At 63.2% G+C, this 23,276-nt stretch overlaps 3 protein-coding genes across 4 annotated transcripts; 1 reads left to right on the top strand and 2 right to left on the bottom strand.

Moving 5' to 3' along the window:
- The first annotated feature begins 3,945 nt into the window (after nt 1–3,945).
- On the top strand, nt 3,946–5,477 carry LOC133263243 (zinc finger protein 22-like). Its single transcript, XM_061442957.1, has 2 exons — nt 3,946–4,036; nt 4,623–5,477. Exons 1-2 carry the CDS (start codon nt 3,961–3,963, stop codon nt 5,429–5,431), a joined length of 885 nt encoding a protein of 294 aa, XP_061298941.1. The 5' UTR covers nt 3,946–3,960; the 3' UTR covers nt 5,432–5,477.
- Nucleotides 5,478–8,077: 2,600 nt separating this feature from the next.
- Nucleotides 8,078–10,553, bottom strand: PFDN5 (prefoldin subunit 5). Its single transcript, XM_061442936.1, has 6 exons — nt 10,398–10,553; nt 9,263–9,365; nt 9,039–9,070; nt 8,793–8,867; nt 8,345–8,450; nt 8,078–8,262 (listed from the first exon to the last, which is right to left on the bottom strand). The coding sequence occupies exons 1-6, from the start codon at nt 10,467–10,469 to the stop codon at nt 8,183–8,185; spliced, it is 468 nt and encodes a 155-aa protein (XP_061298920.1). The 5' UTR covers nt 10,470–10,553; the 3' UTR covers nt 8,078–8,182.
- Nucleotides 10,554–10,967: 414 nt separating this feature from the next.
- Nucleotides 10,968–23,276, bottom strand: ESPL1 (extra spindle pole bodies like 1, separase). 2 transcript variants are annotated; one of them, XM_061442940.1, is made up of 30 exons: nt 23,172–23,276; nt 21,973–23,070; nt 21,371–21,475; nt 21,085–21,208; nt 20,721–20,857; nt 20,290–20,483; nt 19,308–19,550; nt 18,966–19,110; nt 18,623–18,767; nt 18,385–18,524; nt 18,145–18,279; nt 17,938–18,057; nt 17,131–17,302; nt 16,817–16,945; nt 16,547–16,703; nt 16,097–16,206; nt 14,716–15,815; nt 14,279–14,639; nt 14,010–14,153; nt 13,327–13,540; nt 13,039–13,223; nt 12,810–12,937; nt 12,614–12,736; nt 12,368–12,523; nt 12,096–12,266; nt 11,910–12,014; nt 11,703–11,815; nt 11,537–11,620; nt 11,287–11,451; nt 10,968–11,192 (listed from the first exon to the last, which is right to left on the bottom strand). In XM_061442940.1, exons 1-30 carry the CDS (start codon nt 23,250–23,252, stop codon nt 10,991–10,993), a joined length of 6,486 nt encoding a protein of 2,161 aa, XP_061298924.1. In that variant the 5' UTR covers nt 23,253–23,276; the 3' UTR covers nt 10,968–10,990. The 2 variants fall into 2 exon arrangements, with proteins under 2 accessions (XP_061298924.1, XP_061298925.1); XM_061442941.1 differs by having other exon boundaries at nt 11,703–11,812.

Genomic DNA, 23,276 nt, shown 5'->3' with positions numbered 1-23,276 from the left:
GATGTTGGAATGGAGACACTGATATGGGGACAAGGATTCCAGGGCTGGGATGCTGGACGGGCCACCGAGGTGGGGAAAAGGATGCTGGGATGGGGATAGGGACGCTGGGATGGGGAGAGGGACGCTGGGATGGGGAGAGGGACACTGGGATGGGGAGAGGGACACTGGGATGGGGAATGAGGACACTGGGATGGGGATGCAGGGGACACCGGGATGAGTGCCCCAGGAAGAGATGCCTTTGGGGCGCATCCCCACCAGTGGGCACCGGCATCGCGGGGCCGGGGGGCCGCGTCGGGCAGGAGCGGGGCCGAGGCTCAGCCCCCCCCCCCCCCACCCCCCCAAACCGGGGACCCTCAATAAACGGCTCCCGAGCAGCGGCGCTCCCCGGGCATCACCGCAGGGATCCGGATCCCCCCGGGGCCGGGGCGGCGGCCGCGTCAATGGCGCGATCCCAGCGCCGCCATGGGCAGGCTTTTCCCGTCCGCGATCCCGGTGCCCGCGGGGCCGGATTCCGCAGCGGCCCGGGGGGGGGAGATCCCCCCTTGCACCCCCATTGCACCCCTATAACACTCGGGGTGCTGGGGCCGATCCCGCGCTCCCGTTCTGGCCTCCTTGCACCATTCCCAACCATTTTCCTTCGCCGGGGGGGCGGAAAACGCGGGGCTGGAGCCGAACCGTTACACAAAGCGATGTGGGGGGATAAAGGGGGGATCCGGCCGCTCATTTCCCCTCCCGTTGCCCCCCCCCCAAACCCAGCCGCGTTCCATCCCCCTTCCCAATCCCCCTCCGGAACGTTTCCCAAGCGGAGCGGTCATAAAAACACCCGAATCCCGGTTGAATCCCGGATTTCCCGTCACCAGGGAGGACCTCCCCCCCCTCATCCTCTCTGTGGGGTTTGGGGGTGTCGAGGGCTGCCCCCCCCCCCTTTATCCGAGGCTCCCCCCCGTGTTTTCCGTGCTCCGAGTGGGAAAAGCGCATCCGGCGGCAGCGGGGCCGGGGAATGGGATGAGGCTGGGACCTTCCTGTTCCCGGCCTCCCCCGCAGCAGCCTCGAGCTCCGCGCATCGTCCCCCCCCCCAACCCCTACCCGGACCCTTCACCAGAGCCCCCCCCCAGCTCCGAGCCCTGCGCCCGTTCCCATCGCGGATCCCAGGCGCTCCAGCCCCACAGAGGTGAGTGGGGGCCCGGCGGGTTTGGGGGGGACACACACACATGGATGAGCCGCTGCCCTTGGGGGTGATGGGGGGGGGGGGGATGCAGGAGGATGGGGACCCCCCCTCGCCCCCCATCTTGGGGGGCCGGGGCTGCGGAGCCGCTGTGGGAGCGGTGCTGGAAGGGGGGTGGGGGGGGTCCCCCCGGGGCTTCCCCGTTCCTTTGTGCCCCTCGGCCCCCGCGCCGCGCCCCCCCCCCCGGGGCATCAACGGGGGGGGGGGGAGGAAACTGAGGCAGGGAGAGGAGGGGAAAAAGGGGGGGGGAATGGGGAGGGTTTGGGGGGCAAAAGCCCTGCAGCGCCTGTGCCCCCCCGCGCGATGCTCCGAGACCCCTTGTGCCCCCCCCATTGATGTGTTGGGGGGCTCAGCTCGGTCCCCCCAGCCCCCCAATAAAGGGAACGCTGCCATGACCCCCCCCCCTCCATAGGGGGGGCCTCCCGTTTAGGGTCAATGGACGCGGGGGGTCACTGCCTCAGTTTCCCCCCTCGGGGTGCGGCGCAGGGGTGGGGATTGGGCTGCTTTAGCCCCCAATAACCACAAGACCCCCTAAAACAGCCCGGAGATGGGGGGGCATCGGATGTGTGTGTGGGGCGCCTGGAAGGGGACCTGGCACCCCCCCCATACCCTGCACTGGGCCAGCTCTGGGGGGCACTGGAAGACCTGGGGGTGCTCTGGGGAGCTTTTGGGGTGCGTTGGGTGCATTGAGCAGCTTTGGGGGGGCCACAATCCTGGGCACCCCAAGAGGGGCCTGTGGGCACCTTTGGGGTGCACAGGGCACCCTGGGGGGGATGTAGCATCTTTGGGTGCACTGAGCATCTTTGGGGTGGTACAGGCACTGCTGGGGGACTGCGGGTGGTGCGGTGCAGGCACCTTTGGGGTGCATCAGGCACCATGGGAAGGATACAGGCATCTTTGGGTGCAATGGGCATCCTGGGAGGGATTTAGCACCTGTGGGGCGCACTGAGCATCTTTGGGGTGGTACAGGCACTGCTCGGGGACCACGGGTTTGGGGGGTACGGATGCCTTTGGTGTGCATCAGTCGCTAAGGAAAAGGGATACAGGCACCTTTGGGGTGCAATGGGCATCCTGGGAGGGATGCAGGTGCTTTTGGGGTGCATGAAGGCACCCCAGGGGACCAGCAAGGGCACTTTTGGGATGCACTGGAATCCTGGGAGGGGGTGAAGGTGTTTTGGGGCGGAGCAGGCAACCTGGGAGGAGGGTACAAGCACCTTGGGTACACTGGGAATCCTCAGGGGGAGGGGATGTGGACACTGTTGGGGTGCTCCAGTCACCCCATGAGTGGGGTACAGACACCTCTGGGGGAGCTCCAGGCACCCTGAGGGGGGAGTTAAGGCTCTTTTGGGGTGCTGCAAGCACCATGGAGACGGGTACAGCCACCTTTTAGGGAGCACCAGGCACCTGGGGGGGGGGGGTACAGGAGCATTTGGGGTGCTGCAGGCACCATGGATGGGGATGCAGGCACTTTTGGGGTGCCCAAAGCATCACAGGAGGGAGGTACAGGCACCTATTGGGGTGCATCAGGCACCCTGGGGGGGTGTTAAGGGCCTTTTTGGGTGCTCCAGGCACCATGGATGGGGACGCAGACACTTTTGTTGGGGTGTACAAAGCAATACAGGAGGTGAGGTACAGGCGCCTATTGGGGTGCATCAGGCACCCGGGGGGGGGGATAAGGCCCTTTTGGGTGCTCCAGGCACCATGGAGAGGGGTAAAGCGAGCATCCAGGCCCCCCAGGAGGGGGGACAAGCATTTTGGGGGTGCAGTGGGCACCCTTGTTGGTACCAAGGTTCTTTTGGGGTGCTGCAGGCGCTATGGATGGGGATGCAGGCGCTTGCGGGGTGCACAGAGCATCCCCAATAGGGGGTGCAGGCACCTCGGGGTGCTCCGGCCCTGCTGCCGGCGCAGCCCCGCGCCCGGGGGCGGTACCGGGGGTGGTACCGGGGGTCCCCCCCCCCTCCAGCCCCCCTCGGGGGCCGGCCCGCGGAGCCACCGCCCCCTCGGGCCGGGCAAGCGGCGGAAGCGGCGGAGCCGCCGCAACGGGGCCGGTGAGCGGGGGGGGGCACGGGGGGAACCGGGACCAGAACCGGGGATGCTCGGGGGGGTCCCGGACCCCCCCGCACCGAGGCCTCTCCCCTCCGGCACCGGGACCCCCAGGGACGGATTCACCCCCCCAGTGCTGCAGGACCCGAACCGGGGGGGTTACAGCCTCCCTGTGGGGGGTGAATGGGGGGCAGGTCCCTGGGGTGGGGAACAAGTGAATCCTCCCCCCGCGGGGTTGTAACCTCCTGTGTGTGTTTTGGGGTCCAGCGCCAGGGCAGAGCCGTGGGGAGCAGCAGCAGGAGCCCCCCGAGACCCCCCCTGGGCACAGGTAATGGGGGGTGATGGGGGGGGGGTTGGGGGGCACACAGGGATTGGGGTGCATGAAGGGACTGGGGGGCACAAAGGGACAGGGGAATCCCACAGAGGGTTGAGGGGGGGGGGAATGAAGGGATGTGATGCAGGACAAAGGGATTTGGGGGTGCATGAGGGGATTTGGGAGGGCACAGGGGGACCATTCGCCCCCCACTCCTCCCACTGGTTCAGGCCAGGCTCCGACTCAACCTGAGCTAAAGGGGATGTGGGAGGAGCTGGGGATGGGGTTGGGGAGCCTGGGGGGGGAGTGTGTCCCCCTGTGTGAGGTGGGGGTGCTGAGGGCTCCCCCTGCCCCACAGCGCCCCCCGGCGGCCGCCCCCATGGAGCCTGAGGAGCCCTGCGTGGTGGAGCTGCACGACTCGGACGAGGGGGACGTGGTCCGGAGGGTTTACATCGGTGAGGAGGGGGCGAGGGGGGGGTGGGGGGGGGTCCTGTCCCCATGGACCTGATGGGAAGCTCCTCATGAGCTGGCTTCAGGGAGCGCTGGAGCCCAGAACACCCCCCCCAGTGCGGGGCTGCACCCCCAGAGTGGGAGCAGCAGCTCTGGGAGGGGATCCTGCCCCTCTGCTGCGGGAAGGGGAGACCTGAGAGCAGCTCCAGGGCCTGAAGGGGCTGCCAGGGAACCTGGAGAGGGGCTTGGGGACAAGGGATGGGAGGGACAGGGACAGGCCAAGGGGAATGGCTTGAACCTGCCCGAGGGGAGACTGAGATGAGCTCTGAGGCAGAAGCTCTTCCCTGGGAGGGTGCTGAGGCGCTGGCACAGGGTGCCCGGAGGAGCTGTGGCTGCCCCATCCCTGGCAGTGTTCAAGGCCAGGTTGGACACAGGGGCTTGGAGCACCCTGCTCCAGTGGAAGGGGTCCCTGGAGCTGGATTGGAGCTGGGGGAGCTTTAAGGCCCCTTGAACCCAATCCAGGCTGGGGTTCTGTGGTTCTGTGGGGGGTGTCAGCCCCATCCCCAGCCTCTCTCTCTCCCCTCCCCGCAGCCGACGACGGCATCGTGAGTGACTGCGAGGACGAGGTCCTGCCCCACGAGATCATCCAGACCGTGATCCCGCACAGCCCCCTGCCCCCCAAAGCCAAGAAACGGGGGGCACAACCCAGCTCCGGCGCCGCCACGTCGGCTGGGGGCTACGGCGAGGAGGAAGAGGAGGAGGAAGCGGGGGGGACGCGGCACCGGGGCGGACGCCAGCGCCCCTTCATCTGCAACGAGTGCGGGAAGAGCTTCAGCCACTGGTCCAAGCTGCTGCGGCACCAGCGGACTCACACCGGGGAGCGGCCCAGCACGTGCGGGGAGTGCGGGAAGAGCTTCAGCCAGAACTCGCACCTGGTGCAGCACCGCCGGACCCACACCGGGGAGAAGCCGTATCGGTGCGGGGACTGCGGCAAGAGCTTCAGCTGGAGCTCCAACCTCATCCAGCACCAGCGCATCCACACCGGCGAGAAGCCCTACAGCTGCGGGCAGTGCGGGAAGAGCTTCACGCAGAGCAAGAACCTCATCAAGCACCAGCGCACGCACTCGGGCGCGCGGCCCCACCGGTGCGCGCAGTGCGGCCGCGGCTTCGCCCAGAGCACCAACCTGCTCAAGCACCAGCGCGTCCACGCCGCCCGCGGCCAGGCCCCCGCCTGCCCCGAGTGCGGGCAGAGCTGCCGCGACGGCGCCGAGCTGGAGCGGCACCGGGCGCAGGCGCACGGGCACGAGCCCTTCATCTGCGTGGAGTGCGGGGAGAGCTTCGCCCGCAGCGCCACGCTCAACCGCCACAAGCGCGTCCACAAGCCCCTCTTCGTGCCCTGAGCGCGGCACCGGGGCGCGGGGACTGGGCTGTGGGCAGGGGCGAGGTGACGCGGAGCTGGGGACACAGGGACTGAGCTGCGGGCAGGGGAACGAGGTGACACCGTAACAGGGGACACAGGGACTGAACTGCGGGTACCAGGATGAGGTGACACCGTAACAAGGGACACAGGGACTGAGCTGTGGGTACCAGGATGAGGTGACACTGTAACAGGGGACACAGGGACTGAGCTGTGGGTACCAGGATGAGGTGACACCATAACAGGGGACACAGGGACTGAGCTGTGGGTACCAGGATGAGGTGACACCGTAACAGGGGACACAGGGACTGAGCTGTGGGTACCAGGATGAGGTGACACCGTAATGGGACACAGGGACTGAGCTGCGGGTACCAGGATGAGGTGACACCGTAACGGGACACAGGGACTGAGCTGTGGGTACCAGGATGAGGTGACACCACAACAGGGGACACAGGGACTGAACTATGGGCAGGGAGATGAGGTGTCACCTCAACACACAGGGACTGAGCTGTGGGCACGGGAGTGAGGTGACACCATAACGGGACACAGGGACTGAGCTGCGGGTACCAGGATGAGGTGACACCGTAATAGGGGACACAGGGACTGAGCTGTGGGTACCAGGATGAGGTGACACCGTAACAGGGGACACAGGGACTGAGCTGTGGGTACCAGGATGAGGTGACACCGTAACAGGGGACACAGGGACTGAGCTGTGGGTACCAGGATGAGGTGACACTGTAACAGGGGACACAGGGACTGAGCTGTGGGTACCAGGATGAGGTGACACCATAACAGGGGACACAGGGACTGAGCTGTGGGTACCAGGATGAGGTGACACCGTAACAGGGGACACAGGGACTGAGCTGTGGGTACCAGGATGAGGTGACACCGTAATGGGACACAGGGACTGAGCTGCGGGTACCAGGATGAGGTGACACCGTAACGGGACACAGGGACTGAGCTGTGGGTACCAGGATGAGGTGACACCACAACAGGGGACACAGGGACTGAACTATGGGCAGGGAGATGAGGTGTCACCTCAACACACAGGGACTGAGCTGTGGGCACGGGAGTGAGGTGACACCATAACGGGACACAGGGACTGAGCTGCGGGTACCAGGATGAGGTGACACCGTAATAGGGGACACAGGGACTGAGCTGTGGGTACCAGGATGAGGTGACACCGTAACAGGGGACACAGGGACTGAGCTGTGGGTACCAGGATGAGGTGACACCGTAACAGGGGACACGGGGACTGAGCTGTGGGTACCAGGATGAGGTGACACCGTAACGGGACACAGGGACTGAGCTGTGGGTACCAGGATGAGGTGACACCGTAACAGGGGACACAGGGACTGAGCTGTGGGTACCAGGATGAGGTGACACCGTAACAGGGGACACAGGGACTGAGCTGCGGGTACCAGGATGAGGTGACACCGTAACGGGACACAGGGACTGAGCTGTGGGTACCAGGATGAGGTGACACCGTAACAGGGGACACAGGGACTGAGCTGTGGGTACCAGGATGAGGTGACACCGTAACAAGGGACACAGGGACTGAGCTGTGGGTACCAGGATGAGGTGACACCACAACAGGGGACCCATGGACTGAACTATGGGCAGGGAGATGAGGTGTCACCTCAACACACAGGGACTGAAATGGGCAGGGGGACAAGGTGACACCTCAGCTGGGGACATGGACTGACTGGTGGGTAGGGGGATGAGGTGACACCTGAACAAGGGACACAGGGACTGAGGTATGGGCAGGGGGATGAGGTGAAACCTCAACTGAGGGCATAGGGACAGCCACAGGCAGGGGGATGAGGTGACATGGAGCTGGGGGACACAGGGACTGAGCTATGGGCATAGGAACGAGGTTGTCACCTCAACAGGAACACATGGACTGAGCTATGGGCAAGGAGACAAGGTTGTCACCTCAACAGGGACACATGGACTGAGCTATGGGCAGGGAGATGAGGTTGTCACCTCAACAGGGACACATGGACTGAGCTATGGGCAGGGGGACGAGGTTGTCACCTCAACAGGGACACATGGACTGAGCTATGGGCAGGGGGACAAGGCTGTCACCTCAACAGGGACACATGGACTGAGCTATGGGCAGGGGGACGAGGCTGTCACCTCAACAGGGACACATGGACTGAGCTATGGGCAGGGGGACGAGGCTGTCACCTCAACAGGGACACATGGACTGAGCTATGGGCAGGGGGACGAGGCTGTCACCTCAACAGGGACACATGGACTGCCACAGGCAGGGGACAAGGTGCCTCAAGCCCCACCAGACCCCAGTGCCCTCCTGCGTGTGAGCCCCAGTGGCCCTGGACTGGACCTCGGTGCCCCCCCCTGCAATGGGGTGGCCCCATGGATGTAGATACTGGGGGGAGGGACAGGGGTGGGAGCCATGGGGGGGTCCCTGTGCCAGTGGAGCGGGGCTGGATGGGGCCTTGGCTGGGAATAAAGTTCTTCTGTTTGGGGGCACATGGAGTGTGTTTAGGGGAAGGGGGGCACTTCCGGGATGAGGCTGCTCCAAGTGGTATGGCCACAGAGCCCCCCTGTTGAGAAGTCCCGTTTATTCCATGCTGCCTACAAAAACAGGGGTCCAGTGCTGCTGGGAAGAGCCAGCAGGGAATGGGGAGAGGTAGAGAAAGAGGAGCAGTGCCCCACAGCCCCCCCCCCCCCCCCGAGCCTCTGCTGCATCCCAGGGTGAAGGTGGAGGCTACGCCTTGGTGGTGGCTCCTTGTGCTGCTCCCAGGGCCGTGAGCTGCTGGATCTTCTGGCTCATCACTTCCACCACAGCTTGGGGGGGAGAGCAGGGGGTCAGGAGGGGGGTGCTGGCTCCCCCATGGCAGGGGAGAGGGAGGGAAGGGGGGGGTCTCACCCTGCTTCATGGCGTGTTTCTCCTGCAGCGCCGGCTGGATCTTCTCCATCTGCTTGGTCAGGAAGTCGATTTTCCGCTTGAAGAAGTCCCGGGCATCGTCGGCTGACTGGGATGGGGGGGAAATGGGGAAAGGGGGGGGTGAGAGGAGGGAGAAGAGGGGGAAAAGGGAAAGAGGAGGAAAAAGGGGGGTGAAGGGAAAGGTTTCTCCCCTGTCCCCTTCTTCCCTCAGACAGGGAAGGCAACATGGGGGAAGAAGGGAAGGAGGAAGAAAGGGCAGGGAGAAGTTTCCCCTTTTTCCCCTCACCCTCTATTTCCCTCCCCTTCACTCCCATTTCCCTCTTTTTCCTGGGTGAGGAAAAGGGGGAAAAGGGAGTGAGGAGGAGCATAAAGAGGGTGATGGGGAACTCCAAGGCCCAAACCCGACAGCATCCCCCTGCCATCCCCTCACCTTCTCCACGTAGTAACCGGTGCCGATGTCAATGAGGACTCGCTCCACGTCAGAGAGCTTTCCGGGGACGTACATCTGGGAAGGGGGTCAGGGAAAGCAGGGAATGGGAGCTGGGAGGGGTACGTGGCTCCCATGGGAAAGCCGGGATGGAGCCGGGATGTGCCGGGTACCGGCAGCACCGTGGGATGCCAAAGGTTTGGCACAGAGAGCCCGGAGGGGTGGGAATTGGGAGCAGGAAAAGGATACGGAGCTGGTGAGCGGCACCAGCAGGTCCTTCCCTGGGGGAAGGCAAGAGGAGAGTGAGGGGAGCCCAGAACGACATCAGGGCCCCCCCAGCTTCCCTGCCGGCACCAAGAGGGGGCAGATGGGGCTTGGGGGGGTGGCTCAGAGCAGGAAGAAGCAGTTTTAGGGTGCAAAGGCAGGGAGGGGGGTCCCAGCCTCGGGGTGGGGGGGGGACAGACCCCACTTGCCTTCGTTGCTCTTGGTGAGCACATTGAGGCAGTCCTTGGCTTCCACGTACTTGGTCTGCACCACCTTGAGCTGCGCGATGGAGGACGAGAGGAACTCCACCTCCTGGAGACGGGAAGGGGGGATCGGGGTGTCCCCAGGCCCGTGTCACGCATGGGGACATGGGGATGAGGCAGCCCCCCCCCCCCCCCCCTCTGTTCCCACCCCAGTATCCCCTGGGGCCCAGTGTCAACAGCCCAGCCAGGCCCCACACATCAACCCCAGCCCCATACATCAGCGCCAGCACAGCCCCCCCATGCCCATCCCCACACATTTCCTCTAAACCCCACAGCCCAGTTTAACCCAGTATAGCCCAGTACAGCCCCCCTCCCTGCCCAGCCAGGCCCCACACATCCCCTCCAACCTCCAGAGCCCAGTATAGCCCCCCCATAGCCTCCCCATAGCCTCCCCACCACCACACATCAACCCCAGCCCCCATAGCCCAGCTGAACCCAGTTTAGCCCAGTTCAACCCAGTACAGTTCCCCCTGCCCAGTCAGGCCCCATGTCTCAATGGCCCCATAGTCCAGTTTAACCCAGTACATCCCCTCCCACCCATCAGGCCCCACACATCAACCCCAGCCCCCATAGCCCAGTTTAACCCAGTTTAGCCCAGTTCAACCCAGTACAGTTCCCCCTGCCCAGTCAGGCCCCATGTCTCAATGGCCCCATAGTCCAGTTTAACCCAGTACATCCCCTCCCACCCACTCAGGCCCCACACATCAACCCCAGCCCCCATAGCCCAGTTGAACCCAGTTTAGCCCAGTTCAACCCAGTACAGTCCCCCCTACCCAGTCAGGCCCCATGTCTCAATGGCCCCATAACCCAGTTTAACCCAGTTCAGCCCAGCACATCCCCTCCTACCCACTCAGGCCCCACACATCAACCCCAGCCCCATAGCCCAGTTTAACCCAGTTCAGCCCAATACAGCCCCCCCCCCCCCCCACCCCAGTCAGGCCCCACACATCCGCCCCAGGCCCACAGCCCACGCTAGACCCACACATGCCCCCTTCCCAACCGAGCCCCCCATCAACCCCAATGACCCCCGCCCAGCAGGTCCCCCCCGCCCCACAGAGCCCATCGCAGCCCCCCCCCGGACCTGGTCCAGCTGCCCCTTGAGCAGCTCCAGCTGCGGCAGCGGCAGCTCTCCCGCCGGTACCGGCTGCGCCATCTTGGGCCGGCCGCGACGCTCCGGCGCCGCCCGCGCCTCTCGCTGCTCCGCCCCACAGCGCCCCCTGGCGGCTGGAGGAAGGAGGCGGCAGCCGCCCCACGTTGGGGGGGTGTGGATGGGGGGGGGGGGGGCACATTCCAGCATCCCAAGAACCGTGTCCATCCCATGGGAGCGACATCCAAGGTGTGTCCCCCCCCCCCAGCAGTGCCATGGGGACAGGGGCCCTAAGCAGACCTCCCCCCAACCCAACAAGGGATGGGGGCGCAAGAGTGGGGGCTCTGGGTCCCATCCAGCAGCGGGGGGGGCAGGAGCCTCAGTGACCTTCCCTGGGGGGGGGGGTTCAGCCCTAGGGACTGAAGGGAAATGGGAACACACATGGGGGGGGCAGAGGTGAAAGAGCAGCAGCTTTATTGGTACAGAACAAACGCCTAAAAGCACTTCTGTTAAAATAAATAAGACAGAAAACAACCCCCCCCCCGGCACCCCAAAGGGCCTCAGCATCCCTCCTGGACCCCCAGCCCTCACTGCAGGCAGACAGGCAGCCCATAGGCAACAGGGGCTGCCCCAATGAGGTACTTGAGTTTGGGGGCTTGGCGTGCCTGGGCCATGTAGTCAAGGAGAGGGGCCCCCGAGCCCCCCCTGAGCCAGCCCTCCAGCAGTGCCTGTGCGTAGCGATCCATGTCCCGGTCCGTCACATCCCACAGGTTCCCCAGGACGAAGGGGCTGCAAGGGAAAAGGGGCTTAGATCCCACACTGGGCATGAACACACACACCCCCCCCCCCATCAGTCTCACAGAGAGACCCCCCCCTAACTCACCAACCGGCCATGATGTACTTGAGGATGATGCCGGAGCCCTCCAGGCTGCCTCTGACGACGAGCAGGGCGCTGCTGCAGCCGAAGAGCAGGGTGACAGCGCGGCATTCCAGCCGGGAGATGGTCTGCCCGTCCAGGAAGCGGGCGCCTGCTCCATGCCCGGCATAGCTACAGGGAGAAAGCACCCCTGGGTGAGCCCTGGTGTCACCTCCTACCCCGCAGGGTGGCCCCAAGCAGCCCCAGGGATGCTCACATGTAGAGGTCGTGCTCCAGGAGGGCTGCCTGCATCTGCTCAGGGCTTGGGACTGCTCCTGTCACCCCCTTCCAGCCGGGCTCACTGTGGGAATGCTGGTGAGAACAGGGTGGGGGGGCACAGACGCCCCCCAACCCCTGCAGCCCCCCCAGAGCTGTTCACCCACCTCTCAAACCAGCCCCGGAACCGCTCCTCGGTGCCCTTGAGGTTGCTGTGCGGGTTGAGGACGTAGAAGGTGCTGCTGGGGTTCACGCCACGGCTCAGCACAGACCCTGCCTGCTGCAGGAGGGGGCACACGACGTCAAGGGCAAGGTCTGGGGGATCCCTCCCACCCCAGGGCTGGGCTACGTGGGGTCCCCCCACATCCTCTCACCTTCTGTGCCAGGGAGTAGCTGAGCAGGAAGCGCAGGGAAGGGAGCCTGGTGACGGGCACAGCCTTGAGGCACCCCATGCTCTCCCAGGGCAGCTTCTGGAGGTGCTGGGAGAGGAGGAGGAGGAAGGTTTGAGCAGGAGGGAGGCAGCAGAGCCAGGAGGAGGTGATGCAGGGCAGGGCTCTCACCTTATCCAGAACCAGGACAAGGGAGCTGCTGCTTTGCTTGGCGCAGGCTTTCCTCTTCTCTACTGCCTCCTGCAAGAGTTGCTGAGCCTGGCGGGGCTGTGCTGAGCAGAGGCTGAAGGCCACAGTTTGAACATCACAGGGGGAGAGGAGGGGAGCAGCGTTCAGCAGTGCCTGCAGGTAGGAAGAAGAGGGTGAGAGCAGAGGCCAGGTGAGGGTGAGAGCAGAGGCCAGGTAAGGGCTCAGCTCCCTGCACTCCTGCCCAAGCCCAGCACCTTGAGCAGGGTGGGATCCGTGTCCCTCCAGCCACACTGGAGGAGCTGGGGGTGCAACCGGGTGGCTTCCTCTGCCAGAGTGGGCTCGGGGCTGGTGGGGAGCAGGACCCCTCTCCAGCAGCCCAGGACCTGCAGCTCCAGGGTCTCAATGAGGCTCTGCAAGAGGTCAGAGAGTCACTGGGGGGGAGGGGGGCTGGACCCCAAACCCTGTGCAAAATACACCCCACAGGGTGGTTTCCCCCCCACCTTCATCCTGTGGTCCAGCTCGAAGCGGCGCAGCCACCAGTCCTGCTTGTCCGTGCAGGCGTTGGCTTCCTTCTGCTCCTTCTGGATGGTGTCAAAGTCCCTCAGCACCGAGCGCAGCGGGGTCTGGAGGAGGAAGGGAGCAGTGACCTGAGCCCCTGGCATGGCAGGGCTGCCCCTGTCCCATCCCTACCCTCACCTTGGTGAGCGCCGTGGGGATGCGGATGTTCACAGGGGTGCTGCCCTCCTCCAGCCGTGTCAGCAGCAGCGTGTCCCCTACGGAGCCAGGCTGGGTGCTGGTGAGGGTCAGCATGCACACAGTCACCCCTGAAAGTCACACCAAGAGCATAAGGACAGCACCCAAATGTCACCCAGCGCCCTCCTGGGCAATGGGCTGCCTGCGTTACTGGACTCACACTGGCTCTTACCGCTGGGGATCTGTTGCAGCTGCATCCCAAACCTGTCCCGTTCCTCAGGCCCCAGCCCCGTGGAGCTGAACATGAAGAGCCTCTCAAGCTCAGCAAGGTGCTGGCTGCGCTGGGCAGTGCTCCCCTCCTGCAGGCAGAGCCCCTTGAGCTGCTCGGTCACGTCCCCCACTGACTTCTTCCCTTTGCTGCAGAGAAAAAGGCACTCAGGAGGGGAATAAGCACCCCAAAAGGGCAAGCCCCTTCTCTGTGATGCTCTGGGGTGAAGGGGGAGGACACGGAGGGACGCACTGGATCTTCCTGTGGATGACATCAAGCAGTTGGTGGCGGGTGGTGATGGAGAGGGACTCGGAGAGCAGGTACGCGGTGGAGAGGGGATCCCGGCTGCCCGTGGCCAGAGCCAGGAGCTGGCAGAGCTGGCTGTGCAGGGTGCTGGGAGGGCAGTGGCTGATGCAGTTAAAAGCATCCTTCAGGAGCTTGAGGACTGTGTCCAGGGAGGAGACATCTGGAAGGGACAAAGCAGGAAGAGCCCAGGGCAGGATCAGTGACGGAGCCCTGAGCAACGCACGCCAAGTGGTGCTGAGGGCAGCAGAGGGGACAGACGTGGTGTCCCCAGCATGGCCACCAGCTCCCAGCTGAAGACCAGCATCCCACGTGCAGGAAGCTCACAGGGCAGCCTCATGCTCCCCTTGGTGAGCAGCCTGATGCCCCCCCCCCAGACACTCACCCACTTCCCTTCCTCAGGAAATGGTGAGGAACTGGGATGAAAACCCCACTGTGGTCAAGATAAAGACACAAAAGGGGAGCAGCCCCTCTCATGCCTCCTCCTCAGCTCTTTTACCCTCTGCCTGCAGTTTTTACCCGTTTTAAGTATGGTTTTGCAGAGTTGCCACCAATTGCCACAGGCTCAGCTTCAGCTTCCCCCCCCCCCCCCAGCACCCAAACCTCCCCATCACACTGTGCTGGGTGCTCACCACCAGCTGCAGGCAGGGTCCCCTCCGGGTGTAGTGTGTCCCTGCTGCCCAGGCACTGCACTGCCAGGACATCCTCACCAGCCTCCTGCTGCTTGTGCTTCTTGCCTGCACCTTCCTGCTTGCACTGAGCCTGCTGCCTGCTGACTGTGGGGAGGGACAGAGATGTCTAGTGCCTGGGACTGATGGGGACAACCCCCTGCAAGTGCATAGGGGGGCATGAAAGCAACAGCCCCCCCCCCCCCCCCAAATCCTGGGGCAGCCCAGCTCACCTGGGGCTTTGGCTTCTTCCTCAGAGTCCTGCAACACCTCAAAGCTGATCTGAAGCTCTTCCTCCATCTTCTCCTCTGCCTTCGTGGCCCTGGGAAGCTCGCACTCCTCCTCTGCTCTCTTGCTGGCAGCCCTGCGGGGCGCTCGCTCCCTCTTCTCCTCTGCAGCCCCAGCCCTGTGGGTGCCCGGCCGCCCTCTGCGGGGCTGAGCACAGCTCCTGCGGGTGCCGAGCCCCTGCGAGCTCCCCTTGGACCTCGTGGGCCGGGGGGACCGAGCTCTCTGGGGGCAGGAGGGCTTGCGGGAAGCTGTGGGGGTCCCCCCCGCTGCAGGAGCCTCCAGGTCACTGTCATCGCTGAATGTCACCTGGAGCAGAGGGACAGAGGGTGCTGGGGCTGGTGCTGGGCACACGGAGCTGCCCCTCACCTCCCTCCCCACTCACCTGCAGGCGAGTCTTGACTCTCCCCAGCGCTCTGGGTGCTCGCAGGAGCTGGGCCTTGCTGCTTGGCGGGGAGGACTCGCTGAAGATGGTGAAGGGGGTCCTGGGGCCCGGGGCTGCGCGGGCCTTAGAGGGGAGACGCGGTCTCTGGTGTGGGGTGCAAGGCACCGTCACCGGACGGATGACGATGGGGGGCACCTCCGTGTCCAGGTCACTCAGAGCAAACACGTCCTCGGTGCTTGGCACAGCTGAGGGCTTTGTTCTTTGGCCCTTCTTCACTCTGGGCTTAGGCACAGCCACAGCCAAGGGTGTCTTCTTGCTCCTTTGGGGTTGAGCCTTGGCTGTCTTGAGGGCCTGGGGCGCAGCCACCGCTTCAGGCTCTGCCGGAGTCGGTGTGGGCAGCTGCTGGCTCCAAGAGCTGGCAAAGATGGCATCCATGGAGTCACCGTGGCCAAAGGTGGCTGTGGCTTTGGCGAGCAGCAGCGTGGCCCTGGAGACCTCCAGGCTGGGCACGTGGGGCCTGCAGGACGCCAAGAACTTCAACCCTGGCTCCAGCTCCTCTGCCAGGTGGGGGCTGGCCAGGCTCTGCAGGGCCAGGGTGGCGTAGCAAGAGGCCAGCAGCTCGTGCAGCAGCTCCAGTGCCGGCGGGTCCTGGCTGGTGGAGGTGTCCCTCAGCTTGTCCTGCAGCACGGCAGCAAAGCGGGTGGCCACGGCGGCGCAGCGCGGCACCATGGCACGGAGCAGAGCCAGCCCCTTGGCCGTGCTGCCTGCTGCCAGCTCAGCCTGGGCACAGGAGAGGAGCCAGCGCAGGCAGAGAGCAGAGAGGCAGAGGTCGGAGCAGAGGCAGCAGGGGCAGGCTGTGGGGTGGCTGAGGAAGGCTGGCCTCTTCCTCCTCGCAGGCTTCAGCTCCGGGGAGGCAGTGAGGGCATCCGCCTTCCCTGGCTCACTCACAGTGGCCACAAATGCCAGCGTGGGGCCCTTCAGGAAACCCTCTTCTTCCCCAGGGGGCTCGGAGATGGAGTCCTGCTTCTTCCTGCCCTCCAGTTTGCCCTTCCTGGGCAGGATCTTCATGTAGCCTTGCTGCTCTTTGCTGGTTTTCAACTCTGCAGGTGGAGAGGATGGCTCTTTGGGTCCTCCCTGCTCAGCCCTGACCCCTGCATCCCGAGGAGGGGTGCAGAAACCAGAGCCAAAGATGCTGCTTTCCCCACCTACACCTTGAGTGGCTGGAGGAGTCACTTGAGGAGCCAAAACATGGCTCAGTCACCTCTCACCTCTGCACCCATGATGATGGGGAGCACCTGCACGAGGCAGATCTTTCTGGAGCTGCCCAGGCTTGGGGCTCACCTCCTCCATTGCCCTCCTCCAGCCCTGAGCAGGGACTCACCACTGTCGGGCTCCAGGATGAAGAGAGCTTGCTGCAGGTCCAAGTGGCTCAGCTCCAGCTCACTTTGCTGCAGCTCCAGCTGGGATTTCAGCACCAAGAAGGAAGTAGACCTAGAGGGGAAAAACAGCCCTCAAGGGACCACCCCACAACAGCCCTCACGGGAACCCACCCCCCTAACAGCTCTCACTCCATCCCTAGGGCAGTGTGGGAGGGAAGCTGATGGGCAGCGAGGAATGAGCCCACATCTGACCTGACAAGATGAACTCATGGAATAACGTTCCCCAAAGCAGATGCTTGCTCCAGACCAAGCTGAGAAAGTGCCAAACCCTCCCACCAGGGCCAGTCCCCCACTGAAGGGACACAGACACCAACAGCCCCTGTGGGCATAAGGGTAGCTCATCCCTAACCAAGCCTAGGGCCAGGCTGTTTTCCCCTCCACAGTGAACTCACCACCGTGTGGCCTGCAGTTTCATGGCCAGCTTGACAGCCTCCAAGCAGAAGGCTTTGGCTTTACACACCACCTCCAATCTGCTGAGGAGAGCCACGAGGTGCTCTGAGCAGGCCAGCACATCAGCCAGCACTTGCCACTTCAGCAACAGGTTGTCCCCTGCAAGGCAGGACAGGAAGGTGACCAGAGCTGCTCCTCACAGAGGCAGGGAAGGAGCCCAACTCTTCGTGGAGGAGCAGGGGGACTGTGGTCCACAGGAGTGACCAACTCACCATAATCCACAAAGTGGCCATCAGATGCTGTTGACTGACATCCCAGCACACTGCTGCCCATCAGCAGGAGGATGATGCTGCGGAAGAGCTTCTGGGCTTCAACAAGAGCTGTCTCGGGTGTCTTCCACCCTGTGTGAGGGCAGCTCTGGGTATCAGCACCAAGACCCTCCCCAGCCCCAGCAAATCCCCTCTCCTCACCCCAAACAGGCTGGTCTGGAGAAGCCCAGAGGTAAAACATGTGCATGGAGCTTTGCCCATGGTCCCTGTCAGCCTGGTGCTCAGCAGGAGGCTTTTAACATCCCCCAGCAGCTCACCTTGCTCAAAGATCTGCTGCCGGAGCTCCAGTGAGAGGCGAGCAAGGGGGAGGCTCAGGTAGGTGGCCACCAGCTGCAGGACCTGGGCTCGCAGCAGGTACCAGACCTTGGTGACTTTCTGCAGAGCCATGTTCTGGAGCACCTTCAGCAACAGGGAGAGACCCTCTTCAATCTGCAGGGAGAGAAAGAGTCACCATTTGCAGGCCAGGGTGTCTCCATGCCCAAAGTCCCTACCCACAGTATTGAAATGGAGCTCAGAGAAACACAGAATAGTTTGGGTTGGAAGCGACTTTAAGATCATCCAGTTCCAACCCCCTGCCACTGGCAGGGACCCCTTCTTCCACTGGAGCAGGGTGCTCCAACCTCCTATGTCCAACCTGGCCTTGAACACTGCCAGGGATGGGGCAGCCACAGCTTCTCTGGGCACCCTGTGCCAGTGCCTCAGCACCCTCACAGGGAAGAGCTTCTGCCTTATCTCCAACCTGAACTCCCCCTGTTCCAGTCTGAACCCATCACCCCTTGTCCTATCACTCAGTCCCTGATGCAGGTCCCTCTCCAGCATCCTCATAGCCCACCTTCAGACACTGGAAGCTGCTCTGAGGTCTCCACGCAGCTTCTCTTCTCCAGCCCAAATGTTCTCAGCCTGGCTCCTATGGGAGCTGCTCCAGCCCCTGATCCCCCCCGTGGCTTCCTCTAGACTTGCTCCAATAGCTCCATGTCCTTATGTTGAGGACACAGCAGCTGCTGCAGCCGCCTCTTGGCCTCCAACACTGCTCCTGATGCAGAGGAGGCCTTGCAGGAGCTCACCTGCTGGGTGACACAGCACAGGTGGCTGCGCAGCAGGAGGCAGCTCTGCTGCAGCACCACGTAGGAACTGTCACTGCTGTCGGCTTTCTGCAGGCAGGACTCTGTCTCCTCCAGGAAGAGCTGGAAAACACCACAGCAGCATGAGGGCTGCAGCCACAGCTAAGGCTGGGCTCAACCCACGGCCCCTTCCCTCCCTGCCAGCCTTACCTGGGCATAGCTGGGGCATTCCAGCTGGAAGAGCAGCTTGGTGACCTGGCACAGGGCACTGGCCGTGCCCAGGCTATCTCCAAGTGCGCTGCACAGGGCTTTGACCAGGAGGTAGCTCTCCAGGGCTTGCAAGGGCTATGGGCAGAGAACACCCCCAGTTACACTCAGAGTCCACCTCAGAGGGGCTCTGTGAGCCCGGGGAGGCTGATGACGCATCAGCCTCCTCCCCAGCAGCGTTACCTTGGCCATCAGCTTGTAAAGAGCTGCCAGAAGGCGCAGGGAGGCTACAGTCTGCTCAGGGCTGCGCACAGCTGGGATGCCTGGTGCTGCCAGGAGCTGCTTCCACAAGGCAAAGGCCTCATCCAGGTTTTTGGACAGAGCTGAGGACACACCACGGGTCTGAGACACCCTGATCTCAAACCCGGTGCTTCCAGACAAAGCCTCTTCACAAAGGGCCCAAACCTGCCAGTGTCCTCACCAGTCTCTGTCTCCAGGTTGAAGGAGATCCCATCATACAGAAACTCTTGCTCCAGCAGCCTGCCTTCATAGTTGAGATCATTGGGCTCAAAGTCTTCCGTGTGTCTCAGCCCCTGAGCTTTGGCTCTCTGCTCCCTCTCTATGTTCTGCAGAGGAAGAGAAGGCAGCATGTTAGGAGACAGCAACAGGCTTTCCAGTGGGGTCTGAGTGGCTTTTGGTGGTCCTGGTGCAGAGCTGAGCATTGCCAGCAAGGCTGAGGAGAGCACCTCACACATCTATGGAGCCCCAAGGCATTTCCAGATCTGGATCCGGACCCATTTCGGCATCCCACAGCCCCCACCCACCTTCTCCAGCTTGGACTCCAGGGTGCAGATGTAGAGCCAGAGCAGAGCCTGTGCCCGATCATCGAGGAGCTGGTCCCGGTTCTGGGTGCTCCTGGGCACCAGCTCCAGCAGCCTCAAGGCTTCCTGGATAGAGTCCAGGGAGGAGCTGCCAGAGAGAGGGGTTAGAAACTGCCTTCAGCCCACAGAACCCCTGGAGCATCGGAGGGCAGGGACCCCAAACAGTGCAGAGCCAGAGCAGTACCACTCCAGCTCCTTAAAACTCCCCTTGAGGGCCCTCAAATGCTCCTTGGGGGGCTCTGAGGGACCCTGGGAGACGATCCCAGTATTCCGGTGTGTACCCACCAGTCTGTCTGCTGGGAGTAGCTGTGGTAGCACAACACTTGGGCCAGCTCTGTGAGGCCAACGGCTCGCTCGTGCAGGCGGCCGCTCTCCTCCGAGCACAGCTCCAGCAGGTCGCACAGCACGTTGTAGCGCTCCTGCCCCGTGTCAGCACGCACGCTCTTGTAGGCCTTCAGCTCCGCAAAGAGAACGGTCACCAAGGTCTCCGTGTCCAGGCTGTGCCCCTTCAAGCCGTCCTTCAGGGTCCTAGGGGAAATGGGAGCAGCAGGTGGGCATGGGGATGAGGCCCGAGGCCTTGGGAGATGTGCTGAAGGGAGCAGTGAGTGCAGGAGCCTGATGTGGGTGGCCTCAGCAGGGTGGAAGAGGGGGTGATGCTGATGCGTCATGGTCCTGTTATGCCCCTCGTGCCAGGGATGCAGCCGAGACTCTCATTATCTCTCATTTACACACCAAATACAGCAGGATGAGAAAGCAGCTGCCCCCCCCCCCCCCCATGACCACAGCCAGGAGTTTGACTCCAGCTTCACCTCCACTTCTCCAAGTATAAATTGGGCATTTGAGCTTCCTGATGAGGATATGACCCCAACAAGTCCAGGGGCTTGATCCTCTCTCCTCCCCAGAGCAGGGACACTTTTTAGGCGAGATTTATGCCTCAACTATGTGGGATGGCACCCAATGAAACTAATTTCAATGAACCACGTGGCCTAACTTGTTTTCCTGTTCAATTACTTGTTGGCTAGTTTGAATTTTAGCTCTAATGCAGTTAAGTGAGTCTATCAATGGCAATTCCAAATCCGTATTCCTGTCGCTTCCACAAACAGTACCGTGCATCCATAATCATGAGGGGATTTAGAGTGTTGAACTGGTTACAATGAGACATGAAGCCCTCAACCCCTCAGACCCCTGGGGCTGGCTGGGGCTCTGCACACTGGACACCACAGTCCCAGCATGGGGACAGCTCGGGACACCCAGCCCAGGTCTATACCTTAAGCGCAGCTCCTCGTGCCCCTGCTTCCCAGCCTCAGATTTGACTCGGACCCAGAGGGAGATGGGCTCTGCCAGCAGGTCCCCAGCATGGCCCTGCAGCGCCAGCAGCCACTGCCCCACACAGGCCAGGGCCCTCTCCAGCCAGCCCAGCTTGCGGTGGCTCTCGACCTGCAGCCTGAAGCACTTGTGCAGCTGCAGGGAGAGCAGAAGGAACAGGATTCAGCCTCCCACAGGAGCAAACTCACTGCGTTCCGTGTCCCATCCTCCAATTTCCTTCTAGGCAAAGGGAACAGTTCAGAGGCAGAGGAGAGAAGTGGAACTGTTCCATGAGCCACAGCTGGTGCCATCCCCTCCCCTGCTCCCCTGGCACTGGGACCAGAGTGCCCAGTTCAGCCCTGTTACTCCTGGAAGCATCAAGCAAGCACTTACCCTCTCTGCAGGTATCTCTGGACATGCATAGGCATCCAGTGCCTGCAGCCCCTTGCAGAGGGGCTCACAGATGGAGCTGGCCTCCTCGTGAAGATCCTGGCTGTAGAAGATGTACGCCAGCTTGAAGGTGCACGACACTGCACAGGGGAAACCCAGCCATTAGAGATGTGCTGGAGAGAGAAGGACCCTCTCCTTGTCCAACCAGGGACTGTCACCCCCTGCCCAACCCCACCAGCCACGTCCTGTGCGTGGCAGAGAACCCCCTTGTCACTCCCTGGGGACACAGACACAGAGTTCTGTGACTGTGGCTGACCCAAACCATGGCCAAGGAGCCAGGTTTGGTGCCACCCCCCACAGCACTGACCAGTGACATCCAGGTACTTGGCTTGCTCGCTCTCAGGGAGCTCCTCCAGTGCTTCCAGCATCCACTCCACGCTCCTCCTGCAGCCCGCTGGGAGCTGCTCCAGGCCTGGCCAGCCCTGCAATGGCTGTGGGGAGAAGGGACTGGCAAGAGGCTGCCAAGGACCCACAGCCCACACAGAAGCCCCTTCCAATCCCACCAAGGTTCCCTCTGAAGGCAGAAGCTACCCAGTACTACAAAGGTCTCACCCATCCCCAGTGCCAGAGACTGTCCCCTCCATCCCCTGTACCTGGGAGCACTGGAGGGCATCGTAGGCCACATTGGCAAAGAGCTGGAGGCTGCGGTATAGGAGCTGCTTCACCATCAGCTTCTGTTTGACACCCTCAGGAGGGACCTGTGGCAGGCAGGGAATCAGAGACTGGGTTGGGTTGGAAAGGATCTTAAGATCATCCAGTTCCAACCTCTGCCACGGGCAGGGACCCCTTCCACTGGAGCAGGGTGCTCCAAGCCCCTGTGTCCAACCTGGCCTTGAGCACTGCCAGGGATGGGGCAGCCACAGCTTCTCTGGGCACCCTGTGCCAGCACCTCAACACCCTCACAGGGAAGGGGCTTCTGCCTTATCTCCAACCTGAATTCCCCTGTTAAAGTCTGAACCCATCACCCCTTTTGCTCCAGTCCCTGATGAAGGCCCCTTTCCAGCCTCCTCATAGCCCCCTTCAGACACTGGAAGGAGCAAAGCAGCATCTATGGAGCCTGGACAGCACCAAGCACTGTTGCTCAGAACGGGGGTGCTGGAGAAACCCCACTGATAGATTAAGGGGAGCATCAAGCCTGGAGCAGGCACTCACAGAGGCTCTGATGGACCATGCTATGTGGTCACCCCAGCCTTACCCTCTCCAGCAGCCTGCGCAGGACACGGCAGCTCCCCTCGGTGAAGGCACAGAGGTCGAGCACATCTCCCCAGCCGAAGGGCTGCTGCTTGCTCCTCTTCATGCACTCGCTGAGGATGGAGCTGACAAACTGGCAGCTCTCAGCCAGCACCAGGAGGAACCGCTCGGAGACTGCTGCCACGTCCCCGAGAGCTGCTGCAGCCTGGGAGAAGAGCGGCTCTGCCGGGCAAGCATCATCAGCCAGAGCCTGGCTCAGCTGCACCCCGGTCTCCAGCAGGGCCAGGGGGGCACCGAAGGACTTTGAGCTGCTGCTGGCCCCCAGGAAGCTCCTTGCTTCCTTCACTGCCTTCTTGGCCTCCCTGTAGCAGCTGCACCTGCAGAGGTGCCGGCACTGCTCCTGGGTGAGCTCGAAGAAGCAGAGGCATTGCTGGAGGCTTGGGGGCTCCGTCGCTTCCTTCCTCAGCACTGCGAGCAAGAAGTCCCCGAGCTGCTGGGCAAGGAAAGCTGAGGATGGCTCCCGCTGGGCCTCATACAAGGCAGCGGCAGCAGCAGCCTGCTGGGCTGTCTGGGAGGTGAAGAAGGGAGGCTGCAGCGGGGACAACGTCTCCCCATCCTCCTCCAGCAGCAGGAGGAAGCGCAGGGCTCGCAGGCGGACCAAGAGGACAGCTTGAGCCTCTTCCTGCGGCCAGTGGGGCTCGGCCAGGGAGGAGCCCCCTCTCCAGAGCAAGCCGAAGCTGCTGTAGGCGATGGCCTTGAAGTCCTTGGAAGGCTCCTGGCCCGGGCGGGAGGCCAGGAGCCGGGCTCGGAGGAGCTCGGCCGCCCTCCAGCAGGCCCCGCCGGCCCGGCCGGCCGTGTTCCGCAGGAGGTGGTACAGGATCTTCTCCAGGTAGAGGGGCGCAGGCTGCGGCACGGCGCTCACGTAGCCCTGGCACGCGGCCTCGGCCACGCTCAGCAGCCTGCCCGTGCTGCCCGGGCTGCCGCCGGCCTTGCCCATCTGCTCCACGCACGCCCGCAGCACCCGGTCGCAGGTCTGGCTCCGCCGCAGCCACGAGGCCGGCCTGGCACCGGAGGCATCGCCCAGGGCTGGCGAGAGGCATTCCTAGGGATGGGGATGGGGTCAGAGCCCAGCACAGGGCAGCCCCAGGGAGGGTTCTCCCCTCCACAGCTCCAGCAGCAGAGCACCCTGGCCCCCCGGCTCACCCAGAGCTGGGCCAGCAGCTCCTCGATGCCCTCCCAGTCGTCCCTCGGGGCAGCAGGATCAGCTCCTTTGAGGTGCTTCATTCCTGACACCAGGCCGGCGGCTCG

The sequence above is a fragment of the Pezoporus flaviventris genome, unplaced genomic scaffold, assembly GCF_033815535.1.
Source record: "Pezoporus flaviventris isolate CSIRO_AGI_PZ_B2104156 unplaced genomic scaffold, CSIRO_AGI_Pfla_v1 ptg000257l, whole genome shotgun sequence".
NCBI classification, from domain to species: domain Eukaryota; kingdom Metazoa; phylum Chordata; class Aves; order Psittaciformes; family Psittacidae; genus Pezoporus; species Pezoporus flaviventris.
Note: the sequence above shows the minus strand (reverse complement) of the source record. Positions and strands in the feature narration are given on the sequence as shown.

What these genes read in the sequence shown, in the direction of transcription:
- PFDN5 (XM_061442936.1), bottom strand. Translation starts at nt 10,469, where the DNA reads ATGGCGCAGCCGGTACCGGCGGGAGAGCTGCCGCTGCCGCAGCTGGAG. An exon ending in GCTCACCAAGAGCAACGAAG is followed by an intron (nt 9,071 to 9,262) that starts GCAAGTGGGGTC and finishes GCCTTCCCCCAG; the next exon opens with GGAAGGACCTGCTGGTGCCG. An exon ending in TGGTGCCGCTCACCAGCTCC is followed by an intron (nt 8,868 to 9,038) that starts GTATCCTTTTCC and finishes CCCCCTTCCCAG; the next exon opens with ATGTACGTCCCCGGAAAGCT.
- ESPL1 (XM_061442940.1), bottom strand. Translation starts at nt 23,252, where the DNA reads ATGAAGCACCTCAAAGGAGCTGATCCTGCTGCCCCGAGGGACGACTGG. An exon ending in TTTACAAGCTGATGGCCAAG is followed by an intron (nt 18,280 to 18,384) that starts GTAACGCTGCTG and finishes CTCTGCCCATAG; the next exon opens with CCCTTGCAAGCCCTGGAGAG. An exon ending in GGAAGAAGCCAAAGCCCCAG is followed by an intron (nt 14,154 to 14,278) that starts GTGAGCTGGGCT and finishes CCCTCCCCACAG; the next exon opens with TCAGCAGGCAGCAGGCTCAG.
- LOC133263243 (XM_061442957.1), top strand. Translation starts at nt 3,961, where the DNA reads ATGGAGCCTGAGGAGCCCTGCGTGGTGGAGCTGCACGACTCGGACGAG. An exon ending in GGTCCGGAGGGTTTACATCG is followed by an intron (nt 4,037 to 4,622) that starts GTGAGGAGGGGG and finishes CCCTCCCCGCAG; the next exon opens with CCGACGACGGCATCGTGAGT.